The sequence below is a fragment of the Dermacentor variabilis genome, chromosome 2 (assembly GCF_050947875.1).
Source record: "Dermacentor variabilis isolate Ectoservices chromosome 2, ASM5094787v1, whole genome shotgun sequence".
In the NCBI taxonomy this organism is placed as follows: Eukaryota; Metazoa; Arthropoda; class Arachnida; order Ixodida; family Ixodidae; genus Dermacentor; species Dermacentor variabilis.
In genome coordinates this window covers 102,036,149-102,057,689 of record NC_134569.1, presented here as the reverse complement: position 1 = coordinate 102,057,689, position 21,541 = coordinate 102,036,149, and the positions used below count along the sequence as shown (strand labels likewise).

At 47.8% G+C, this 21,541-nt stretch overlaps 1 protein-coding gene across 1 annotated transcript in view; it reads left to right on the top strand.

Moving 5' to 3' along the window:
- The first annotated feature begins 402 nt into the window (after positions 1-402).
- The window catches only part of LOC142570388 (solute carrier family 22 member 7-like), a 38,999-nt gene continuing 17,860 nt past the window's right edge, over positions 403-21,541 (top strand). Inside the window, exons 1-4 of the mRNA XM_075678776.1 lie at positions 403-602; positions 10,394-10,750; positions 12,119-12,222; positions 16,198-16,352. Of these exons, the coding sequence (XP_075534891.1) occupies positions 10,415-10,750; positions 12,119-12,222; positions 16,198-16,352 (595 nt within the window). The 5' untranslated portion in view covers positions 403-602; positions 10,394-10,414. The remainder of the gene's footprint in view (positions 603-10,393; positions 10,751-12,118; positions 12,223-16,197; positions 16,353-21,541) is intronic.

Here is a 21,541-nt window from a genome sequence, read left to right as displayed (position 1 = left end):
TGGGGCAAGATACACCCCAAAGGGTGTAGACATTTTGTAAGAGTGATGGCTGCAAACATCGAATGTAAGCCTCGACCGCAGCATCGACGCATTCTTGCCTTACATACTTGTGCAATGTCTCTGACGTAAGGGTAAGCCGTTATAATCTTCGAATGAATACACATCTCCCATCCATTCTTGCTCGCTGTGTCACCGCATGCCATGCGTTCAAGTTCCACCAACACTTTCGTTTCAGCCTCAGTTGCTAGGGGGCTGCCTGTTTCTGAGGAGACTCCATGAAAGAGGATATACTCTGATCGCACGCCGGCGCAGGGTCGTGGCGCAGTGGTTGCGTGGTCGCGTTATCGTCGCTGATGATCACTTAGCATGACGCGTATCTTTATAACGGGCCGTCGGCAGTCGTGCGAGGTTATAAGATAGCCCAGCCACGCGCAGTGCGCTGCGCGCAACGCTTTGCCTGATCCGGACTGCAGGGATTCTCTAGGGAAATTAACGGTACGTGGATGCGCTCGTGTCTTCGCCGTGACAGGAAGTCGCTCATCGCCACTCGAGCTACATTTTAGTGTCGTTCAAGAGAGATTACCGGCCAAATCAGCGTGCTGGTAAGTCTCTCGGCAGGAGATCTTGATTATTCAATATTACGTTGCGCTGCGACCAATTGAATTGAAACATTTTCCTACTAGTATTTTCTTTTTCGCTAGGAACTATGCAGAATTACTAATCTTCAGAAATATACGCAGTGAAGTTAAAAAAGATAAAGGAATCAACGAAAAAAATTTTTCAGTGTTTATTATTTAGAAAAAATCAACAGAAGAAGCACGCTCCACTGCGATGGTGGTGTAGCTAATCTCGACTTTTTTGCAACAGTTAGAACCGAAATTAGCGCAATTCATCGATTTTGTGTACTTTGCAATTTAATCATTTAAATCATGCGTGAGCCGCACGTTCGAAATCTCCAACTCACTTTGGAAAAGCAGACACGCTGTTATTACTTAATGTGAGGTGTCGGCAGACAAGAATAAGAATGCGTTAGAACGCCCTCGGGTGTTGTTATCCCACTTTATTATTCTGAAAAGTTGTCCAAATGGCCTGAGTGACCACTTTTGTGTCACGACAGCCACAACGCGAAACGTTGCCCGACGACGACGCCACATTCAGATAGCGATTACTCAATTACAAAGCGTTTTCAGCTTAAATAGTCAGCACTTCGTAATAGTGCCACCTATGTTTTACATGAGTGGAAACCAGGCACGCTCTCACGAGCACAACTGCAGGTCCTTGGCATGGCATAGGTTTGTGCGATGTTGCGTAGAAGGCGAGGAAAGGGATGTTCAATAAGGAAAGGGGGACATGTACGTACAAGCCGTGTAGGGAGAAGCTCTCGTCAACGGTAAGGGGAGTAAACTTTAATGATATTCCGAGCTGTTGTACTCCGGTGCCTCTCCGCCTATCATATTGTTACGTTGCAGAATCTGCCACCCCAGTTGCACAACTTGTGCGCAAATCTCGTGTGATCGTGTACCGGGTCGCATAATCAGTCGCGACAACGACCCACTTATTGCCAGATTTAGACGTCGGAAAAGGGCCGCGCAGATCGAGACCGACGTGCAAGAATGGTTCTGAGGGAACATCGATGGGGTTAAGGCGTCCAGCGGGCAGCAAAGAAGGTTTTCTGCGGCGCTGACAGAGCGCACAGGCTGCAGCGTAGCGGTGCACAGAGCGGTACAAACCTGGCCAGTAGACGCGGCGCCGTACGCGGTCGTAAGTATACGCGTAACACCTAGGTGGCCTGCAGTAGGGGCGTTATGCAACTGCTCAAGAACTGATGTCCGGAGGTAGCATGGTACAACGAGTAAAAGTTCTGGTCCTTCTGGGCGTAAGCTGCGACGGTAGAGAACGTCGTCGCGGAGCACGAACATGCGCAGCGTGGGATCCGAATGTCCAGAATTTAGATGATCGATCAGAACACGTAACCAGTCATCACGCCGTTGTCAGTGCGGATGTCGTGCAGATCAGAAATGGCCAGGACGCAATAGTAGGTGTCATGTCCAGATGGCTGTATCACGCCTTTAGTCAAGATCACATCGACTTCTCGTTGTATCACTTTTCGTTCAGTATGTGAAACACTGTACGGCCGGCGGCGTATCGGATTGGCGTCTCCGGTGTAAATACTATGGGTGACCATTGATGTTTGGGTTAAAGGGCGGCCGGCTAGGTAAAAAATGTCGAGGTGAGTTTCGAAGAGACGGCGGTGGTCAGCAGCTTGTGCCGGAGGAAGATCAGGCGCAATCAACTTGCTAAATTTGTCTGTGAGAGTCGGTAAATTGGAGGTTCCTGTAGAGGGCAACGGAATTTTGGCGTCAAGAGCCGATATCTCGCAATCGTTCATAGGCGAGATGTCGCCCAAGGACATGCCTCTGGGAAAAATTTGAGTCGAGCAGTTAAAATGAAGGAGAGGGAGCGAAGTATGATTATCTGGGATAGTGAACACGGTATGGGAACCGGCCAAAATTATTTCAAGCAGTATGTCAGCGGTGGGACATAGCACATAGACGCCGTCAGGAACAGATGGGAACGATAGTCAGGTGACGTACGTAGTGTCTTGAGGCGACAGGCGGATGTCTTCGGGAGAACATAACCATGGTTGCGTGACTGGTGGACTATAACAGCCATGGGGCTGTTCTAGCTGAATAACACTAGACACGCAATCAAAGATGGCTGGATGGGGCGGTAAAAAGTCGAAGCCATGTATAACGTCGTAGGGGCATTGTTCCAAGACGGCAAACAAAACAGTCGTTAGATGCCCCGCGATGCCAATATGAGCGGTGCATATACCAAGCACGGTAGGCATTCCTCCATCGGCGACGTGGAGGGTGCGTGATCCAGCGGGTGTAAGAACTTTGTTTAGGCGTCGGCGCAATTGGGCACTCATCACAGATACACGCGTGCCAGTGTCAATGAGTGCTGGGACACTGAAGCCATCGACTAAAACGTACATTAAGTTCTGTTTGGTCGGCAAAGTGATCAGAGGGTGTTGCGGTCGAGTCGTCAAAGCACCGTCACCTCCGGTATTTGCATTACTTAGTTTTCCGGAGAAGGGCGTCGGGGCTGCATCGGGGACGGTGGTCGACTAGCCTGCGGCGATAGGGGCGATGATGGTCGACGAGCTGGTGGTGAACGGGACTGGTGACGTCGGAATGACGACGAGGGACTGTTCCAATGAGCATGATTGTCATTAATTGTTTGGCTGTTGCTGTGCCAATGGAGGCAGGTAACAACGCTCACTCTGTTCGGGGCGATAGTAACTGGTGAATGCCAGTCGCAGAGGAGAGGAGACAGTACGGTTGTGCTATGGCATGCAACGTGACCGATACGACAGCAGGCAAAACAGATTGGCCGATCGTCTGAGGTTCGCCACTCGGCTAGATTTCGGTAGCATGCAGGATACCGCGGACCACTCGATGGACCTGGAGCATGAGACAACTGTTAAGCGGCAACGGCACATACAGAATGAACTCCAAGATTACCTAGTTCTTCGCAGACTATCATTGCCTTCACAAACGATGCTACAGGCCAGTTGCTCGACTCACTGGGGCAGGTCATCTGATGATGATGGTCGCTGCACTTCTATCCTGTCGTCACAAGAGGATGTCGCGGCTGTGTTCGGCAGACGTGTGAACGGCGTTACAATGCGGCGACTCTTGGCCTGCTCAAAGCGTTCTGTTCTGCTCTGTCCTGTACTGTTCCAAAATTTTTGCACATGAGCAGGTTGAAAGCATCGTCAGCGATCCCCTTCAGTGCATGCCCAAACGTGTCCGACTCAGACATATCGCTGTCTGCCTTACGGCACAGAGCCATCACGTCCTGAATTTAAGAGACGTATGATCCTGTGGACGTGTGGGTGCGGTTCGCTAGTTCTTTCTTAGCGGCGCTCTTCCTCCCGGCGGGACGGCCGAACAAGTCTGTTAGCTTCGGTTTGCAATTTCCCAGTTAAGCTTTTCCTCGTGGTTGTCATACCACACCTTCGCCGTACCTTGTAGGCACAAGACCAAGTTAGTCAATATAATCGTCGGATCCCATTTGTTTTGGGCTCTTATACGCTCATACGTGGCGATCCAGTCTTCGAAGTCGAGGTGGTCGGTGCCACAGAACGTTCCTGGATCCCGCGGGTGAGCCAGTACAATCGTCGGGGTTGTAGGCGTTGATGTGGGCCGCGCCATGTCGGGTCCTCATTCGTCCATCATGTCGTCCAGTCCAAGACGACGACCACTGCGGACCTCCGTTGTTCTTTCTCGTGGGTACTCCGCACCTCCACCATTTTGTTACGTTGCAGAAGTCACATATAACGATGTATTTACAATATTTACAAGAGAGACAACGATGCATAAACAAGATGGCTGTCGAGACCGATTCCACCCACACACGTTAAATCGTCTTCCGACTGGCGCCACTCTTGGTTGCGTCGTAACAATATGAACTCATGGGATCTACCCAAAGGCTTGTCACTGAAACAATGCGAGCGACGACGGCACGGTGTTATTAAAGGAAAGAATTTCTGCGGGAAAGCAAAATCTGAAGACGGGTGTGATTGTCCCAAGTGACAATGAACGTTGCTCTCGCCTACCGCTACTGCAATATTTCTATCGAAGCTTTTCTGTTTCCGTACCACTCAAACAGTAAGTTGAGACGCGGAAGGACATTGTTCAGATTGTCAATAGACAAAAGAGGGATCAGCAGGCAAAGACGCAAGAACAATGGCGAATAAATTGAAGATGGACGGTGCCAGAAAAAAGAGAGAGAGAACTAAACTTTTATTTTCCGAAACGGTAAACCGAGTCAGAAAGCGGTTTGCCCTAGGTGGAAGGATTCCTTATTCCAAGAACCCTCTGGCTTGGGCTGCCTCGTTGGCCCGGGTGACGAGACTGCGTTGGTCGTCCAGGTCATCGGAGGAACGCTTGGCCTCCCACGTTTCAGTTATCGTATGGATCTGCGGTGAGTTGGGGCGCTCTTTTTGTGCTTATATGGAACGGCTTTCTTTGGAGTCGTCTTGTGAAGCTTGTGAGGTAGGGTCTGTGGATGTGTCACGCAGTGGGCAATCCTGGACCGTGTGTTGCAGGGTGTCTGGAACGTCGCAATGAGGGCATATGTACGAGTACTGCGTAGGATACAGTCTGTGCATGATTATTCCGTGCATGTAGGTGCTGGTCTCTAGGCGGCGCAGGATGACTTCTTCCTCTTTGCTCAGATTCTTGTGTGGTAAAGCGCACGTTCTTCTGCTGAGTCGGTGGTCTTGCAGAAGCTACGAGTACTTTAGGGCGATGTCATCAACGTTGGTGGCTGGCCTAGTGTGAGATGGCAGGAAAGCCCGGCTGGTATGCTCGCGGGCAGCGACGTGTGCCGCCTCATTTACTGTATGCCTTGATGGCCTGGAATCCAGTTGATGTAGGTGTCGGGGAGCGGGGCGCGTGCGATGTGATTTCTTAGTATTTTGAGCGCTGTTTCTGATACGCGGCCTTTTTGATAGTTGCGAACTGCTGCTTAGGAGTCTGTTAGTATTACTGCTACTTCAGGGCAAGTTGTTATTGCCAGAGCAATTGCCGTTTCCTCTGCAGTCTCAGGGGCTCTTGCTCGGTTGGTGACAGCTGCAAGTTCTTTGCCTTGGTGATCCGTGACGCTTAGGGCAAAGGCGTTTCGTTTAATATACCGGGCAGCATCGGTGTACCTCGTATCAGGGTCTCTCCCGTATTTCTTGCTGAGTGCGCGGATTCTGCTTTGCCGACGCTCCTTATGATAAGTTGGATGCATATTGCGCGATATACTTGCAACGCTGATGCAGTACCGGCCTGCAGGTGGGATTCTTGCTTTGTGGTCTGTGTCTGCAATGAAGCTTTCACTGTATTTGAGGTAGCGCAAAACTGCACGTCCGGTGGGTGTGAGCTTGAGCCGCTCTAGTTGGCTGATCTTATGACCCTCGACAAGCTCTTCCCACGTATTATGGACGCCGAGCTTGAGGAGTTTCTCCGATGAAGCCATGGGTGGGAGCGTCAAGGCTACCTTGATTGCCTTTCGAATGACAACATTGAGTTTCTCGATTTCTGCAGGCTTGAGCGTCAAGCAGGGAGTTCCGTAGGTGATACGGCTAGTTAGGAGAGCTTGAATTAAAAAGAAAACGAGAGTAGAGGTAGCCATTCGCAAAAACGTGGAAAAACGCAGCCTTGTGCAATCCTGGGTGCCTGTGCAACTTCCTGAGGTCGGCTGCGACTGGTATTGGGTAAACCGCCTATGAAGTTATTCTCTGGCGTTTGATTTCCTTACTAGCGCTTTTCATGCTTTTCGTGGCTCCTAATATTCATGAGTTGGAACTGATTCATAAAGGCGACCAAATAGATCCAGATGATGCTGTAGACAGCCACACCACGTTGCCATAGAACCAGACTAAGGGCAACTATTTGAAAGATTACACTGTAAGCATTACAAGGGAAATTTATAAATATACTTGTGTCCTCTACTGAGTGTGTAGGTACCCCTGGTTGAGTTGTTAACAAAGTTAATGACTCGACACCTTCAAAGAATGTAGCAGGACAGCTTTAAGGAACAGGAACACTGAAATAACACGCTATTGTTTTTCTTCAGTGGGTGTGGTATAAATGCTCAGAGTTCTGTATCTATGATATTTAGCACTGACACACTGAACTGAAGCATGATGCTTACAAAATCGATGTCCTTGTTATCAACATCATATACAATGTTATTGGTATTCTTTGGGAGCTTCACCCAGTTTGCGGTATGTTTCTGTGTATCTACTTATGTGTGTCCGCGCCTAAGCACTTTCCCACGAATTAGGGTCCCTGGGTTGTTCATTGTCAAATGTGTAGAGCGTCGGGCTACTTTGCTGAGGGATCAGGGTTCGAAACCAACCATCGGACCAACTTGAGTCACTAGCTATGTGCCACTCTTCAAAGAACCTCTTTGACGCCAACTTAGACCGCTAGGTATGACCCTCTAGGTACATCCCGTGATCATAAATATACGGACCAGGGATTGGGCGATAAAACTTATTTTCTCCTCTGTCTCTGAATGCAGCTTGAAATGAAAGACTGCGGTCCAAATTTGGCATTACGAATTTTCTAGTGCACTCCTAAGTTTCCGTTTATGTGTGTCAATTACAAATAAATCCTGTTTTTTCGGTGACCCTTTGGTCCGTATGCTTTTGCTCACGTGTGTACGTGCTGCTCTTCAACGAACCTCCTTTATGCCAATTTGGATCACTGGGTTCCTGCCGATCTTTTTGACGCCGAGTTTGTTCACTGGGTATAAACCACTGAGTATGTACTACTGGGTATGTCGACACCTTCAATGACAAAAAAAAATGTAAGAACATTCTCCGGTGCAGAGTGGAATTGAACCAGCGTCGTAATATCTTGTCTGTGTATATATTCTATCTATATAGACAATCTTGTCTGTGTATATATTCACACACATGCGAAGGCTTCGCGAAGGCATTCCTAGATGGCTCAGCATGCCTAGAATCGAGGGGACAGAGAGGAACCCTGCTGCTTACATCCCATATACGTACGTGTGTCTGCCGCGGTAATACCATGTTTCGCTACATTGCTTCAATGCTAGTAGCATTAACGTCGACATTCATCATGAGATGAATTCTGCCGGAATTTCTTATTCCGTTGTTATGTACCACATGATGCTTGCATTTTACGGTAGCAATGAAAGGTAATTTTCTCGCGCTTTGACTTCCAAAGTCTCCATTTTGGCAACCTTCATGGCGATACACGAGGCGGATATACATAACAGCTTGCAATGCAGCTATTGTCTAATTTGTATGGTGGATATCTTGCCTTCAATTTATACCACGTATCACTTGTCTGTTCTGTACAAGGAAGGAAGGAAAACAAGAGGTGAAAGGCAGAGAGGTTAATCAGATTAAGTGTCCGGTTGGCTACATTGCAAAGGGGGATGGGGTAAGGGCAGGAAAGATAAGACAACAAGAGAACATTAAAAAAAAAGTGAAAAGAGGGATTCATCAGTTCGCACATTCTATAGTTTTTCAATGGGGCCCGTTTCCTTTAAACAGCACACTAGTGCTTTTAGAGCAGTTCGTTCCGACGTCGGCTGGGACCAGGGTCGAAGAATTCTGCCTTCCGTAAGGGGTCTGCTATCAATCCTGTCGAGCGTGGCGCTGAGGACTTTTCTTTGTGAATTGAAGCAACGACAATCACACAGAAGCCGCAGCACAAGCCGCAGCTCGCCGTCGACGCCGGGCGGAGAGTTCTGATCGTTCTCGTGAAAACAACGAGAAGAGACTTCGCCGCGAAGACCCTGTAGTGCTTGGTGCCGAAAGTGGAGTTCCTATGGGGCCGCTCCTCCAGCTTACGCTGTAACTGTGCTGTCTTTGACGCGCAGGCCTGTGACTTTTTGGTGGCTGCGCTGCTTTGGTAACAGCTAGAACCACATTTATTCGTGATCGCTTTAAAGGCTGTTGTTCAAACTCAGCTTCGACCTCAGCATTCTTTAAGGGATTTATAAAACTATGAGCTTTCAAACAGGGCGTGAGGCGATATAGTAAACTATTCTAGCCATTGCATGAATTGAGGGAAAGTTGGTATTTAAAAGAAATATTGAAAGGTTATACGAGCCACATATCTCACTGCTAGATATTAACATTAATGCTATAGCATAATTGCATTATCAGACCAGTTTTTTTTTTACCGGCTATCTAGTTGTCTAGCTGTCTAGCCATCCCACCAATAACGTGGGAGGATAGTGAAGTCTAAAAATGCTGGCCGATTTACAAAGTAATCCCTACAGCATTTTGATGAGTCCCGCTTCTTTTAATAACACGCTATCGCTTTCAAAGCAGTTCGTGCCGACGTCGGCTGGGACCAGGGTCCAAGAATTCTGGTTTCCGTAAGGGGACGGTTGTCAATCTTGTCGAGTGTGGTGCCTAGGACTTTTCTTTATAATTTGAAACGACAACTGCACAGAATGTGTGCTACTGTCTGTTTGCATCCACAAACTTCACAATCTGGACTTGTGGCCATTCCGATGAGGTAAGCTACTCCAAGGTAAAAGCTACTCCAATTCATAGGTGACAGATCATAGTTACCTCCAGACGTGGTAAGCCATGGGGAAGGGGAAGCTTCAGATCAGGATCCAGGGAACAAAGGTGTTAGCTTTTAAAGTATGCCGAATTCCACTAAACCAACGTAAGTTCGCGAGCAAGCCCATGGAGCTTTCCCGCTGCGTCTGTTCTTCAGAGTGGGACGGCAACGAAATCGGCACTGGTATGAGAAGATCGAGCGGCTGTGTCTGCTTGCTCGTTTCCAAGGATGCCACAATGACTTGGCAACCATTGAAATACGATGTCATGTCCTGTCTCAACTGCCCGATGGTAAATTTCCCGTGTGACCACGACAAGTAGTTCGTGGGGTCCACGGCGTAATGCAGAGAGCAAACTTATAAGGGCGACCTCAGAATCGCAGAAGAATGACCATTTCTGGGGAATTTCCTGATCGATCAATTGAATTGCTGCACGCAGAGCGGCAAGTGTGTTTAACTGTGAAAACAAAGGAACTTCCATTCACTCTTGTCGTTGCATATATTTCTCCAACCAGTCGCTTTGACACGCAACGACTCAGTGCTTTGTTATCCGCAACACCTCCATGGCCCTTGGATTCTTAGTGAACATTTTAACGCACACCACCCGCTATAGGGGAGTTCGAAGATGGACTGCAAGGGAAGGAAACTAGTAGCATTTGCCTCGAACCAGCAGCTTTGTTGTCTCGGTGACGGCATATTTACTGGTCTGGGCAAAATTTACAACTGAAGCTGTGGTGTTCTTAGCAGCCATTGAGAACACAATACTCAATGACTTTATTTAAACCTTAGTGCTCGTCATACGTTATCTACAGAAATGCGTATTTCATCGCATGAACATCGTACGAATGTTCTTAGTGTTCTTACAAATCAAGTATGGAAACACCCTGTTCGAATTAAAGACGTTAGTGAGCACCTCTACTACGCCTGACATTTTCATAGATCAAGCAGTATGGTGAACACATTAATTTCACATTAAGGGCGATGATATCCTCACAGTAGTGATTATAATTGTGGCTATGTATCTGTTCTTAGCAACACACGGCGACCGTATTTCGATAGGAGCGAAATGCGAAAACACCGGTGTACTTAGATTTAGGTGCACGTTAAAGAACCTACGGTGGTCCAAGTTATTCCGGAGTTCCCCACTACAGCGTTCCTCATAATAAAATCGTGGTTACCGCCCGTAAAACCCCATAATTTTATTTTTTTATTCCTAGCAACTATTATAGAAGGTCGCTAACTTTTCAGAAATGTTGATGATGACCTCCATTCTACGCAGAGGTCACTGCAGTAGGAGGCCATGGAGTTTGAAAGAGTGCTGAAGGAAGTTGGTGGCTTCGGTCTTTTCAATAAGACAATCATGGTCGGAGCGCTGGTGCTAGCAACTTGGAACACGGCCCTGTGTTACTTCTTTCATGTATTCGTGCTAATCGCACCACCCAGCCAGTGGTGCTTTGTCAACGGCACTTCACTCGAAGACTTCTCGGATGCTAGCGCGTTGCCTCGACGGCGCTGCCAGATGGTGAGTTTATCCGGTGACGGCGCTAATGCCAGCTTCGCCGATGGCAGTGCGGCAACTTGCCCTACGGGTTGGAAGTTCGATCCCATTGAGTTCTTCACGTCGGTCACGATGGAGGTATGTACAAGTTGCAATGCTGGCCTACTTTGTTTTTCTTGTGGCCTCGAGCGCATAAAAAAGGATGGCTATCTAGTATCTGTTTGTGAACATTACTCTCATTGTAAGGTCTAGTTCACGTACGGTATCTCTGCATGCTTGCGATCCTTACATTCAACTGCGTATTCAATCTCGTTGATATCAAGAATAATGGTGGCGTGCACGGCATCGATTCGGGGCAGTGACGAGGGTGTCAGAGAATTAAATGTAAAAAAGAAAAAGAAACTAAACAATGATGATGCTTGAATCGTGTCGTCAAGCATATTGGAATAGCGCCTTTGTGCTGAGAGTTTTGTCATACTGATGAACTTGATGGGAACGAATCTATATAAGTCCTCAGCTATGACATGCTTTAGGGTTTATTTTGAGCATTCGGGTTATCAAGATAGTCGGCCATACTTCTGGGATTATTTGGAACATTGTAATAACAGGGCTGTTTGCTGAGAGATATATGTTTCTTCCCAACTTTTCCCTAGCTGGGTCAAATATATATCAACTGGTTTCCTCAGCACTTTAATTTGTTGATCGGGATTGGTATTTTGTTCTAACTCTAAAGTAATGCTGTGACTTTATGTATGAATATATGTACTCACGGTGAATTTGGTAACTACTTTTCCAGCACCGGAGGGTTGTTTGGTGCTCATCGTATAGATAGATCCAATGAAGAGTAACCGACGAATAAGCTGTCACGCGGTAGGTGCGAAAGTACTGGGAAAGTCTCAATTAGGTACTCCTGCAGGTAGTTAGACTTTTCTGAGCGACTTGAGGGTTCGCTTTAAGGAAACCAGTGAAATCTATTGTAACGCTTTACTGTTGAAACTACGAAGGTCCTCGACATCAATCCCAGAGAAGAACAAATCATTTCGAGCAAGCAGACCATAGCGTGAAATATAGGGTGTATAGTCATGGCCCTCGTCATTAAGGTGAAATCTCATCCATCTACTCGCATTTTTGCCCTACAGACCATGGGTACTGCGATTGCTGTTCTCCATGCCTGTATAGAAAATTGTGCATGAAAAAGCACCAGCCTGTGTTCTCCGAGTGCTGACATTTTCAGCCAAGCATCCTTGGAGGCCGAATAGAACAAAGTGCTCGCTTTTGTGACCATGATAGAAATATTTGAGTACGTATATTAGGTATATCGTAGCAAGGGCAAGATCCACTCCAATACGTTGCTTTATGCGCGTTCCTCTTCCCACATTTCATGTGAAGTAAGCACGATCACATAGCCTACGAGAAATTTGCTCAACTTCACAGAGTTCACGCATATTTGCGAGTGAACGCGAACAATCATTGTAGTGTTTGCCTTTTTGCGTTCTTATTTTCCAGAATCAGTGGATATGCGGCGAAAGCTGGAAAATGTACGCTGTCCACACCGCTTATTGGTCAGGATCGATGACGGGTTACTTCGTGTCAGGATTTCTCGCCGACAAGTAAGGTTAACACCCCTTGTACATACAGTTAAACGTGTGCGAACGAAAGGCAAGTAGGAAGGGTTACAACGGATTGTGCACCGTTCCTTTAAGCTTGTCATTTAATTAAAAACGAAAACATGCCAAAGTATGTCATCTATGAACTAAGAACGGAAATACACCCACTGGTAGATCTTCTACAGAGCGCTATGACTTTCCTCCTCAGTTTATTTGGTAGCCGAATCATCGATCTAGTACTGTATGAAACGAGGTATTGCTTTCCAGTGTTTTATTAGTTTTTAGACTTCCATACTTGCTTGAGCACAAGGAGCACATCATTGCCTACATGACTTGAAAACCTAGCATGTGAAAATATGCTCATTACTCAAGTTTCGGAGCATGTAAAAAAACAAAAACAGAAAACGTCTCATCATTAATAACAGGAAATGTTAATGTGACTTTCGGTATGATTATAGCTATCATTAAAAGGCCGTAAGGAAATTTTATTGTAAGATACAACCTACAGACTCCGCGTTGTCTCCGCATAGGGACAGCCGTAGGAAAAACAGAAAAATGTTATGAGAAAAAGCCCAGCCGGTGAACCACTCCGATCGTCGTAGAACCAACATAACAAGAGAAATCATCAAAAATCAACAGAGCATATTCATCTAAAAAATTTGTCGCTGTGACCACGCCCACGTTGCAGAGATGGCGCTTGCACTTCTCAAACAAACTCAAGTGGTTACACGCAATCTACTTTCCCTGATTAAAGGGACAAATGAAATAAAAAGTGGTTAGCGCTCTGTTTTCTTCCAGTCCATAACTGGGCGATGTTCGATGCTGTTAATCCACTCTCTTGAAAGATGGAGTTTATTTTTCGTTGGATTCTCTCCTGCTTCGTGGAATTCTTATTGGCTGGGATATTGGAAACAGACTCATGTCTGTGTTTCAGCCAGTTCGTGTCCTTCGCTGCCATTTGTATTGCGGGCGTGCCAAGTTAGTGATTTATCAATTATAACGAGTTTTTCTCAGAAATTAGTTATCAGTTTGAAAGTCAAAATAAAGTGTGCTTGCCGTATGCTTTAGTTTGTAACACATATAACGCTGTAAGAATTAATTGGTACTAAGTTGTTTGACGTGTTACAAATGGATCGGCTATATGTTTATTGAATATAGTAAACATCACATGGGAACTTGTATCGCAATTTGTTCTTTCGGGTGAGACTTTCCGTGGTCCAAAATATTGATGTTTTCTGATTTAGCGCTCTTTTTTGATAGAGCATGTCTTTATTGCTTTCAAAAATTATAGAACACTTGACTGTGCGTGACTACTAAAATATTAGTTAATTCATTTTATTCGTCGCGCCAACTGGGCAGTGCGTATATGCCCCATCGTCGAATCTAGATTTCGTGTAAAGCTTTATTCAAATAAAAACTTGTATTAACGCGACAGCACTAAGGGATCCGTGTCGCAGAAAATCAGGTGTCGGCGTCGGAGGAATTGTCCGTGAGTAAAAATTTCCGCGCATAGTTAGGTATATGTATATGCCACGCCTTTCAATATGACATGCGGTATATACGGGATATATTTCCGCACCATTCTATCACTTAAGTTACTCACAGCTTGTCTTAAATTCTTGGCAAAGCTATTCCTAGGAATTTTGAGAATGGCAACCCACAAACATACGTCACGAGACAAAACATCGAAAGTGCATGTTAAATATTCTTAGACTTAAACATTAAAAGCGCGAAACAGTAACATAAACCTGAAAATGTTGAAATTTTTTGGCGCGGCTTTTCACTGCCCCCAAGATCGGCCCTGAAGGCTCGCCTTCGTGCATAGCGTTCGCCGCCAGCATTTCCCAGTAAACATTACGGTTACATAAGCTGCAGTTACCGGGAAACGTGAGAAGCACTCGTGGATCTTTGAATGCTATCGGCGTTCCACTTCTGAAGGTGAAGCTTAATCTTCCTCCATTTTTTTTTGACGCGAGTTGCGCTTGTGGTATTGCGACTTTCTTTTTCTAAGTAGCGCATCTTACGCTCGTTAGAGAGGTTTCTGTAGCTCTTGTGCGGTCCTCGTTTGTTTATTTATGGTGGCGCGTTCTCTTCGGGGAATACGTCGCGTCTGTGAGTGACCTATTTCATGCCATTTTTCGGTGTTGCTGATGGGGAGAACGCAAAGACTGACACGAAAACGCTACATTTATCGCATCCGCTACAGTGCAAGTGCGCTAGAGCACCTATGGGTTACTCCTGCAGATTTGTGTTTCATGATCGATGGACTCGGAGGGGCTAAAAAAAGGCGAATTCAAACTGGAAGCGAAAGCAAAACATCAACGCAAGGAGACCAGAAACATAAAGGAAGGCTACAATAATGTTGACCATAAGAAGGACTGTAATACTGAGGACGGTTTGGTAAATTATCAGTTTGACACCACTGTAATAATATTTGCTTGAATAAGTGCCTCGTACAACTTCGGAAGTAGAATGAATATGCGAAAGCTGATGGGCGCTTACTAGAAAAATAAATAAATAAAAAGAAAAAAATGTCCCAGTCGTCGTTCCACCATGAAAAAACAGAAAAAAAGATTGTCTTAATTTTCTTGCGTAAATACTTAGTTCTAGTTCCCAATAGTTTCGACAGAAAAGGTACCTTTGTGAAAGAACGAATAGAATAAGCTTTTCAAAACATTTTGAGCCTTATAGGCAGTCCAACTAGAGCTGATACCAAATGAAGAATGTTAAAAGCCCGACCACGTTCCCCACTCCTTGGATTGCAATTCTTTCATACCACCCTTGCAAAGTCTCGCCAGAAAAGGAGAAAAAAAAAGAAAGGCGTATCACGTGACACTCTTGAAACCTAAAAGAAAAACATAAAAATGAGCAGTCAGGGAAACGTGCCCAAGAACGTGGAGGCATCCCAGGTGTTTCCTGGTGACAGAGCGCGACTGCGCTGGGTTTTTCGGCTACTTGTCTGCTGCGCCACGCGGAAGTTGTAACGCGCGGCTAACCGAGCTCACACTTCGGAGGTAGTGTTGCCGTTGCAACGGCAACGAAATTTCCTGTTATCGAGGGGGCCAAGAACTAAAGGCATCAAATGCGGCGAGCAGAAGGCGAGTGGCATGAGCTGGAGAAAGCGGCGGCAAGTTCGTCGGCCAACGGCACTCAAAGCTAACACGAACCGCCGTGCTGTTTTCAGGATTCAACGTGCAATGTGCCCATTTCCGTTGATTCCCCAAGTGTAAGCATGAGAGACAACGAATTGAGAGCAGCTTGCCTTGCGAAGGCTGAATTCACGAAGCTATACTCCAGCCAAGTTCATTTTTTTTTCTTTCCTTCATCTACTAAAGTGTGCGATGACTTAAAGGAGGTGCACGGAGGGATCTAGTAGAAACACAAATAATTATTTCTCATCATGACTATCATTTCGCAGTGACTATCATGAGCGACGTCCAAACGGGCGCTGGTATCGATAGCTTCGAAGCTTCGAGCAAGCAAATAAACTATGGAAGGCCGCATTACGTCAACACAGTTGCCTTGGCCATGACAAGCAAACTTCCCGTGAAGCCATCACCTTCGCTTTTTTACTCGAAAGTATGCTCAACGTGGTGACCCCTGTGGTTTAGCGTATTGTCCGGACCTGTTTGGTTCCTGGTAGTTCTTTAATCGATGCGTAGACTATACTAGTTGCTCGAAGTTCTGCCTGCAGAGCGTGGACGGAACGGGAGCACTAAATCCTACCGCGTGTCCTCACTTTACGAGCACGTGTTGGGCTGACTGGTTTGGCTTCATTCGTCTTTCGCAATGCTGCCTCCTAGTTCATTGCTTCCTCTATGCTTCGAAGTTTTAACCGTATCCCACCGCACACAGACGCAACGCCACGGCTTGCTTTGGCGGTCGGCTCGCAGTTCGTTTGCTGCCGGCCAGATACTTATGCTCCTGTCAGCATATAGGCTCACCTGTCTTATCTTTTTCTTTTTTTTTTTGCTGCAGAATTGGCCGCAAGAAGACGGCCCTGCTGCTAATAGTGGTGGGATCCACGTGCAACCTGCTCGGTGCCTTCTTCTCCCAGTTCGTTAGCTACACGATCCTCAAGTTCTTCGCTGCCGCAGGCTCTTACACGGTCACGACGACAGTATTTGTGTTAGGTGAGTTGTTGGAATGTATAAAGGGACATAGGATAGCATTCACCCACTTGTAGTGCCGCAAGTGCGCTTTAACGTAGATGAGAATTCCAAAAGAGTTGCTTATAAGATGTCCATACTACAGGGACTGATCCGTACATTTTATGAAGTCTCTCCGAGTGTGTGACTGTGCTCAATGTCTGAAGAAATAGTTAGTTATGAGGCTTGTTGAAACGAACGCGAAGGATGGGTAGACGATAGCCTCTTTTTGTTTCGCTTTTATTGCGATAGCAATTATATGGACACTCCAGGCGCATTCTTGCCGTCGCCGCCGCTGCCGCGCGTCGTGTGCTGTCTGTGCGAGTGAAAGCACGCGAGGGAAGCCGACGATCGCGGCTCTATCTCGCGCGCCATATATGGAGGAAAGTGGGGAGGGAGTGCAAAAGGGTGCGGGCGGCTTCGACTCCGCCAAGTGCGTACTTTGCACGGCCGCGCCGTCGCGCGTGTCGTATCTTGAGAGGGATCTGCAGACGGCCCATACCGTTGTGCGCACTGTGTTCTGGCCGCTCTTGGGTTGAAGCGATAAACCGAACAAAGGTCACTTCGCTCGCTGCGGCTGCCGCGCTTGTTCGCACAAGCGTTTCGACAGCAAGTGTCAGCGCTAATCGAGTGTGATGCGTTCATGTATGCTTGTGCGCGCTGGCACTATCCTTGTTAGGTTTTCCTTGGGTACCCTTTCTAGCAGTTTCTGCGATAGGGTGGATGTCTCATTTTCCTTTTATTGATTACTTCTCGCCACCTTGCGGGTTTCCACATAACTATTACGTCAAACCATCCTTGATATATCAGTTAGTAAGCGAATGTTTCTAAGTTTATGCGACAGAGAAAACTGCTATCCTTGCTTCGTATAGCGGTTATGGGAGGCCGCGGACGGTCTAGATCTTACTATCCTCAACGACCCACAACAACCCACACGGGTCGGTAACAGTGTGCGCAAAAACACCATGCCAGACCACTGGCGTTCTTTACAAGAACGCAGCGGGCCCCCGCTGCCACAACACGGGCCACACGGTCGGCATTGATCATTACATTTTGTCGCTGACTTATGAAACGGCCGCCAACAGGGCGAAGACGGCCACGGCCCGCATTACGATATGGGATAAATTCCGTCAGCTACGCGAAGAAACAGCACCCGACTCCGTATTGAATCTCAACGAATTGATCATGTCGGTGAGCCGGGACGTGACTTCCACGACATACGAAATGGCGGAGCCTCAAGAGCAGCCATCGACGGATTCCCGCCTCCTGCACATGTGGGAAGCGCGCGAAAGCTCCACGCGCAGATGGCAGCGCCAAGGTCACCACAAGCTGCGACGGTGCATAGCGAAGCTCGAACGGGAGAGAGAGGCTCACACCTCTACATTGGAATGTCAGCAGTGGAACCAAATGTGCAACAGGCTCAACGGCAAGCTGGGCTGCAAAGAGACATGGCACCTGCTGCGATACCTACTGGATCCCGGCAACACCAAGTCAACGGCACGCGATAAGCTGACACAACTAATACACCAATACCCTGGCACCGACGAGGAGCTGCCGGCGGAGCTCGCCAGCCGGTACATGGACATCTGGAGACGGAGCGACACATACGTCGGAGCTCCCAATTAACAGCTGGATGCTGATATTTCGGACGCAGAGGTCCACGCTGCGCTGCACAAGCTGCGCACGACGTCAGCTCCTGGTTCCGACGGGGTTACGAACAAGGCGCTGCGTAACCTCGTCGACCCGAAGTCCTTGGGAGCAATAACCGAATACAGGAAAGAGTGCTGGCGCTCCAGCCGTTTAACTCCTAAGTGGAAACACGCACGGGTGGTGTTCAAACCAAAACCGGGCAAGAAGCTGAACCTAGAGAATCTTAGCCCCATTTCACTCACCTCCTGTCTAGACAAGCTCATGGAGCATGTAATACTCTGCCGCTTGCAGATCTTTGCAGAGGAACACGATCTCCTACCATCCACAATGCTCGATTTTCGAGCACAATTGTCTGCAGAGGACGTCCTTCTCCAATTACACCATGACCTCTTGCATCTAGACAGGGGTTCGAGCGCGAAAGCTCCGTCGTAAATCTGGACGTCCGTAAGGCTTTTGACAACGTGCTCCACGCGGTAGTGCTCGAGAGCTTATTGATTGTTTTTTTTATTGTACCCTCAAGACCGAAGTATTACAGGGGGAAGTGGGTAAAAAAAACATACACAAGTAAATAAACAAAGCAGCAACAAACAACAGATGTGATTAGTTAATTGCATCCGGGAGTAATGATGTCTGATAAGGGCGAACGAAACCTTGAGTTGTCCTTGATTGCGACAACTGCGCCGGGAAGGTGGTTCCATTCCTGAGAAGTCCTAGGAATGAATGATTCGTTACAGGTTCTGGTGCGGCACTGAATGATTCCAGCCTTATGGCTATGGTCGATGCGAGAGGAAATGTAGGTAGGAGGTGATATTAGATTATCACGTGGTTACGAATTGTGGAAATATAGTTTATGAAATAAAGCAAGGCGAAAGCACTTACGCCGGCCCGAGAGAGGAGCAAGCAGCAGAGAGTTTTTCATGGCAGTTACGCTTGATGTACGGCTGTAATTGCTATGAATGAAACGTACGGCAACTCGGCGCTTAGCTTAGCTTAGCTTAGCCGACTTACAACTCGGCGAACAAACCTGCAACTATATGAGGTCCTTCCTCACATACAGAACGGTCGAGCACGCGGTCGGGGACCTGCGCTCTCCTGTGATCCGGCTCGGGGACAGAGGAACGCCGCAAGACGCAGTCTTGTCACCATTCCTATTAAACCTAACACGCGCACCCTGCCTCTGAAACTGAATGAAGTCCCGGGACTCAGACACACGCTATACGACAATGACATCGCGCTCTGGACGTGTGAAGGGTCGGACGGCACAGTTCAAGAAACGTTCCTTTATCTCACCGACATCGTCGTGCGACAGGTGAACGCACTGGGACTAGGGTGCTCACAGCACAAATCGGAACTCCTCCTGATCCGGCCACCCAACCGAAGCAAGCAAAACTCCCCCTCACCTCCCATCCCTATACGCGCAGACCGGCGGCCAGTCACCCACATCGAGCACATGCGAGCACTGGGCATGATACTACAGCAGAACCGGCGGAATGGCATCACCATGGACCAGCTCCAGATGATGGTGAACCAGAACCCGAGACTGCTACACAGAGTGAGCGCGCGTAAGCAAGGCATGAAGGAGAAGGACCTGCTCCAACTAGTCCAGACCTTTGTCGTCAGCCATCTCATCTATGCAGTACCATACCTACAGTTACAGAGGACGGAACGAGCTCGCCTCGACTGCATTGTACTACACGCATACAAGGTAGCCCTGGCCTTACCAAGACACACGTCCACCGAGAAACTCTTCAACTGAGAGTTCATGACACCGTCGATGGACTCATTTAAGCACACCGCGCATCACAGCTTCACCGTCTCCGAGGCAGCAAGACCAGCCGCTGGATCCTCGCTCGAAAGGGCCTCAGAGCGTCCCCGACTAGCAGTGACCCCGCCAATATCCCACCACACATAAGGGGCATGTTCGTCATCAAACCGCTGCCCCCAAACACACTCGCCGACTACCACGACGGCAGAACAGCGAGGGCCTAGGCTCTACACAAGACGTACGGGACCAACTCCGCCGCGGCATACGTCTACGCAGCGCAGTACTCTGATCGACCACACAGCTACGCCATTGGCGCCGTTCAAGGCCCTGGGCTCCAGGCACAGACAGCTTCGAGCTCCCTACGCGCTGCCACCCCCAGCGAAGCAGAAGAAGCCGCCATTGCGTTGGCAGTGGCCTCAACAGACGCCTGTATAGTTATGAGTGAATCCAAAACCGCCATAACAAAGTTTCCGCGAGGGATAGTGGCACACACCATGCTAACACTCCTAAATTCACTATACTACAATGAAGAACCACGCTCAATAGAGTTAATATGGGCCCCGGCTCACGCAGGAAATCCAGGGAAATAAGCGGCCCACCAACACGCTCGAGGATTCGTCGGCTGTGCGGTGGGCCTGCTGGACCCGGAGACCTTAATCCAAGTCCTGCACTCATATCACGACATAACCCAATATCACCGTCTTACACGACACACTGCGCCCGCACCACACAGTAAGCTAAACAAGCGTCACGAGTTCACCTGGCGTAGGTTGCAGACACGCTCATACCAGAACCCCTACGTATACTCACACATTTACCCGGGCAGACTATGTCCGTGCTGTCACCTGTGCGGCGAGCTAGCTACGCTCAGTCACATCCTCTGGGACTGTGAGGAGGAACCCCCGGCCCCCAACTCCTGGACTCTCCCTCACCTTCATCGTGGGAGGAAGCGCCGCTTAGCTCCAGCCCGGACGTGCTACTCCGAGCCGTGGTGCGAGCCGAAGAAGTCGCCGTCACGCATCGCCTGGCGGTCATCTGGCCAACCTGACGAGCCCATACGAATAAAAGTGTTCTATATCTCGCTCTCTATAACTGTCTACTAATTAGCTATCGCAACCGATGCGTCCCCTTTCGGGCGAAACTGCGACTTTTTCTTTAGTGACGTTCAAAGCTTACATTGGAGTAGGGGGAAGCAGTTGTGCTAAGTCATCATTTTTAGAACACGCTCCGAAATAAAAAATAAAAGGCGTACTAAAGAACGAGGAGTAAGAAAGAATTCTAAGTTGTTGTATTTATTTTTACAACACTACATGCTTATCTTCCTGGGCTTTCTGGATTGGAGCGCAGAACTTCGTATCGCTTCACGGTCTCTGACTATTGAGTGTCTTCCAACACATTTACTGTTTCATTCGGTTTGCCATGAACGAGGAGTAGTCGGCGTCACCTAAAGGTGCCAGCCTGCACCACGTCATAAAAGAATAAATAGAAGAACATATTACTGAATTCGTTTTGTAATTTCATCCTCGTCTTTTAATAAATTTGCATGGCACAAGTTCAAGGCACGAGGCCGCTCAATATGGTTACCCTAAGGATGGTACGCAGCATAGTTTTTATTGCGATAGCCACTTATACGGACACTCAAGACGCAACTCTCCAAGTGTGTGAATTTCTTTTTCAGTCGCACAAATTACAAGTCTGCGGTTACTTTTTTTTCAACTTACAGAGAAACATGCATGATGTAATGTCAGTAGCGCTCTCA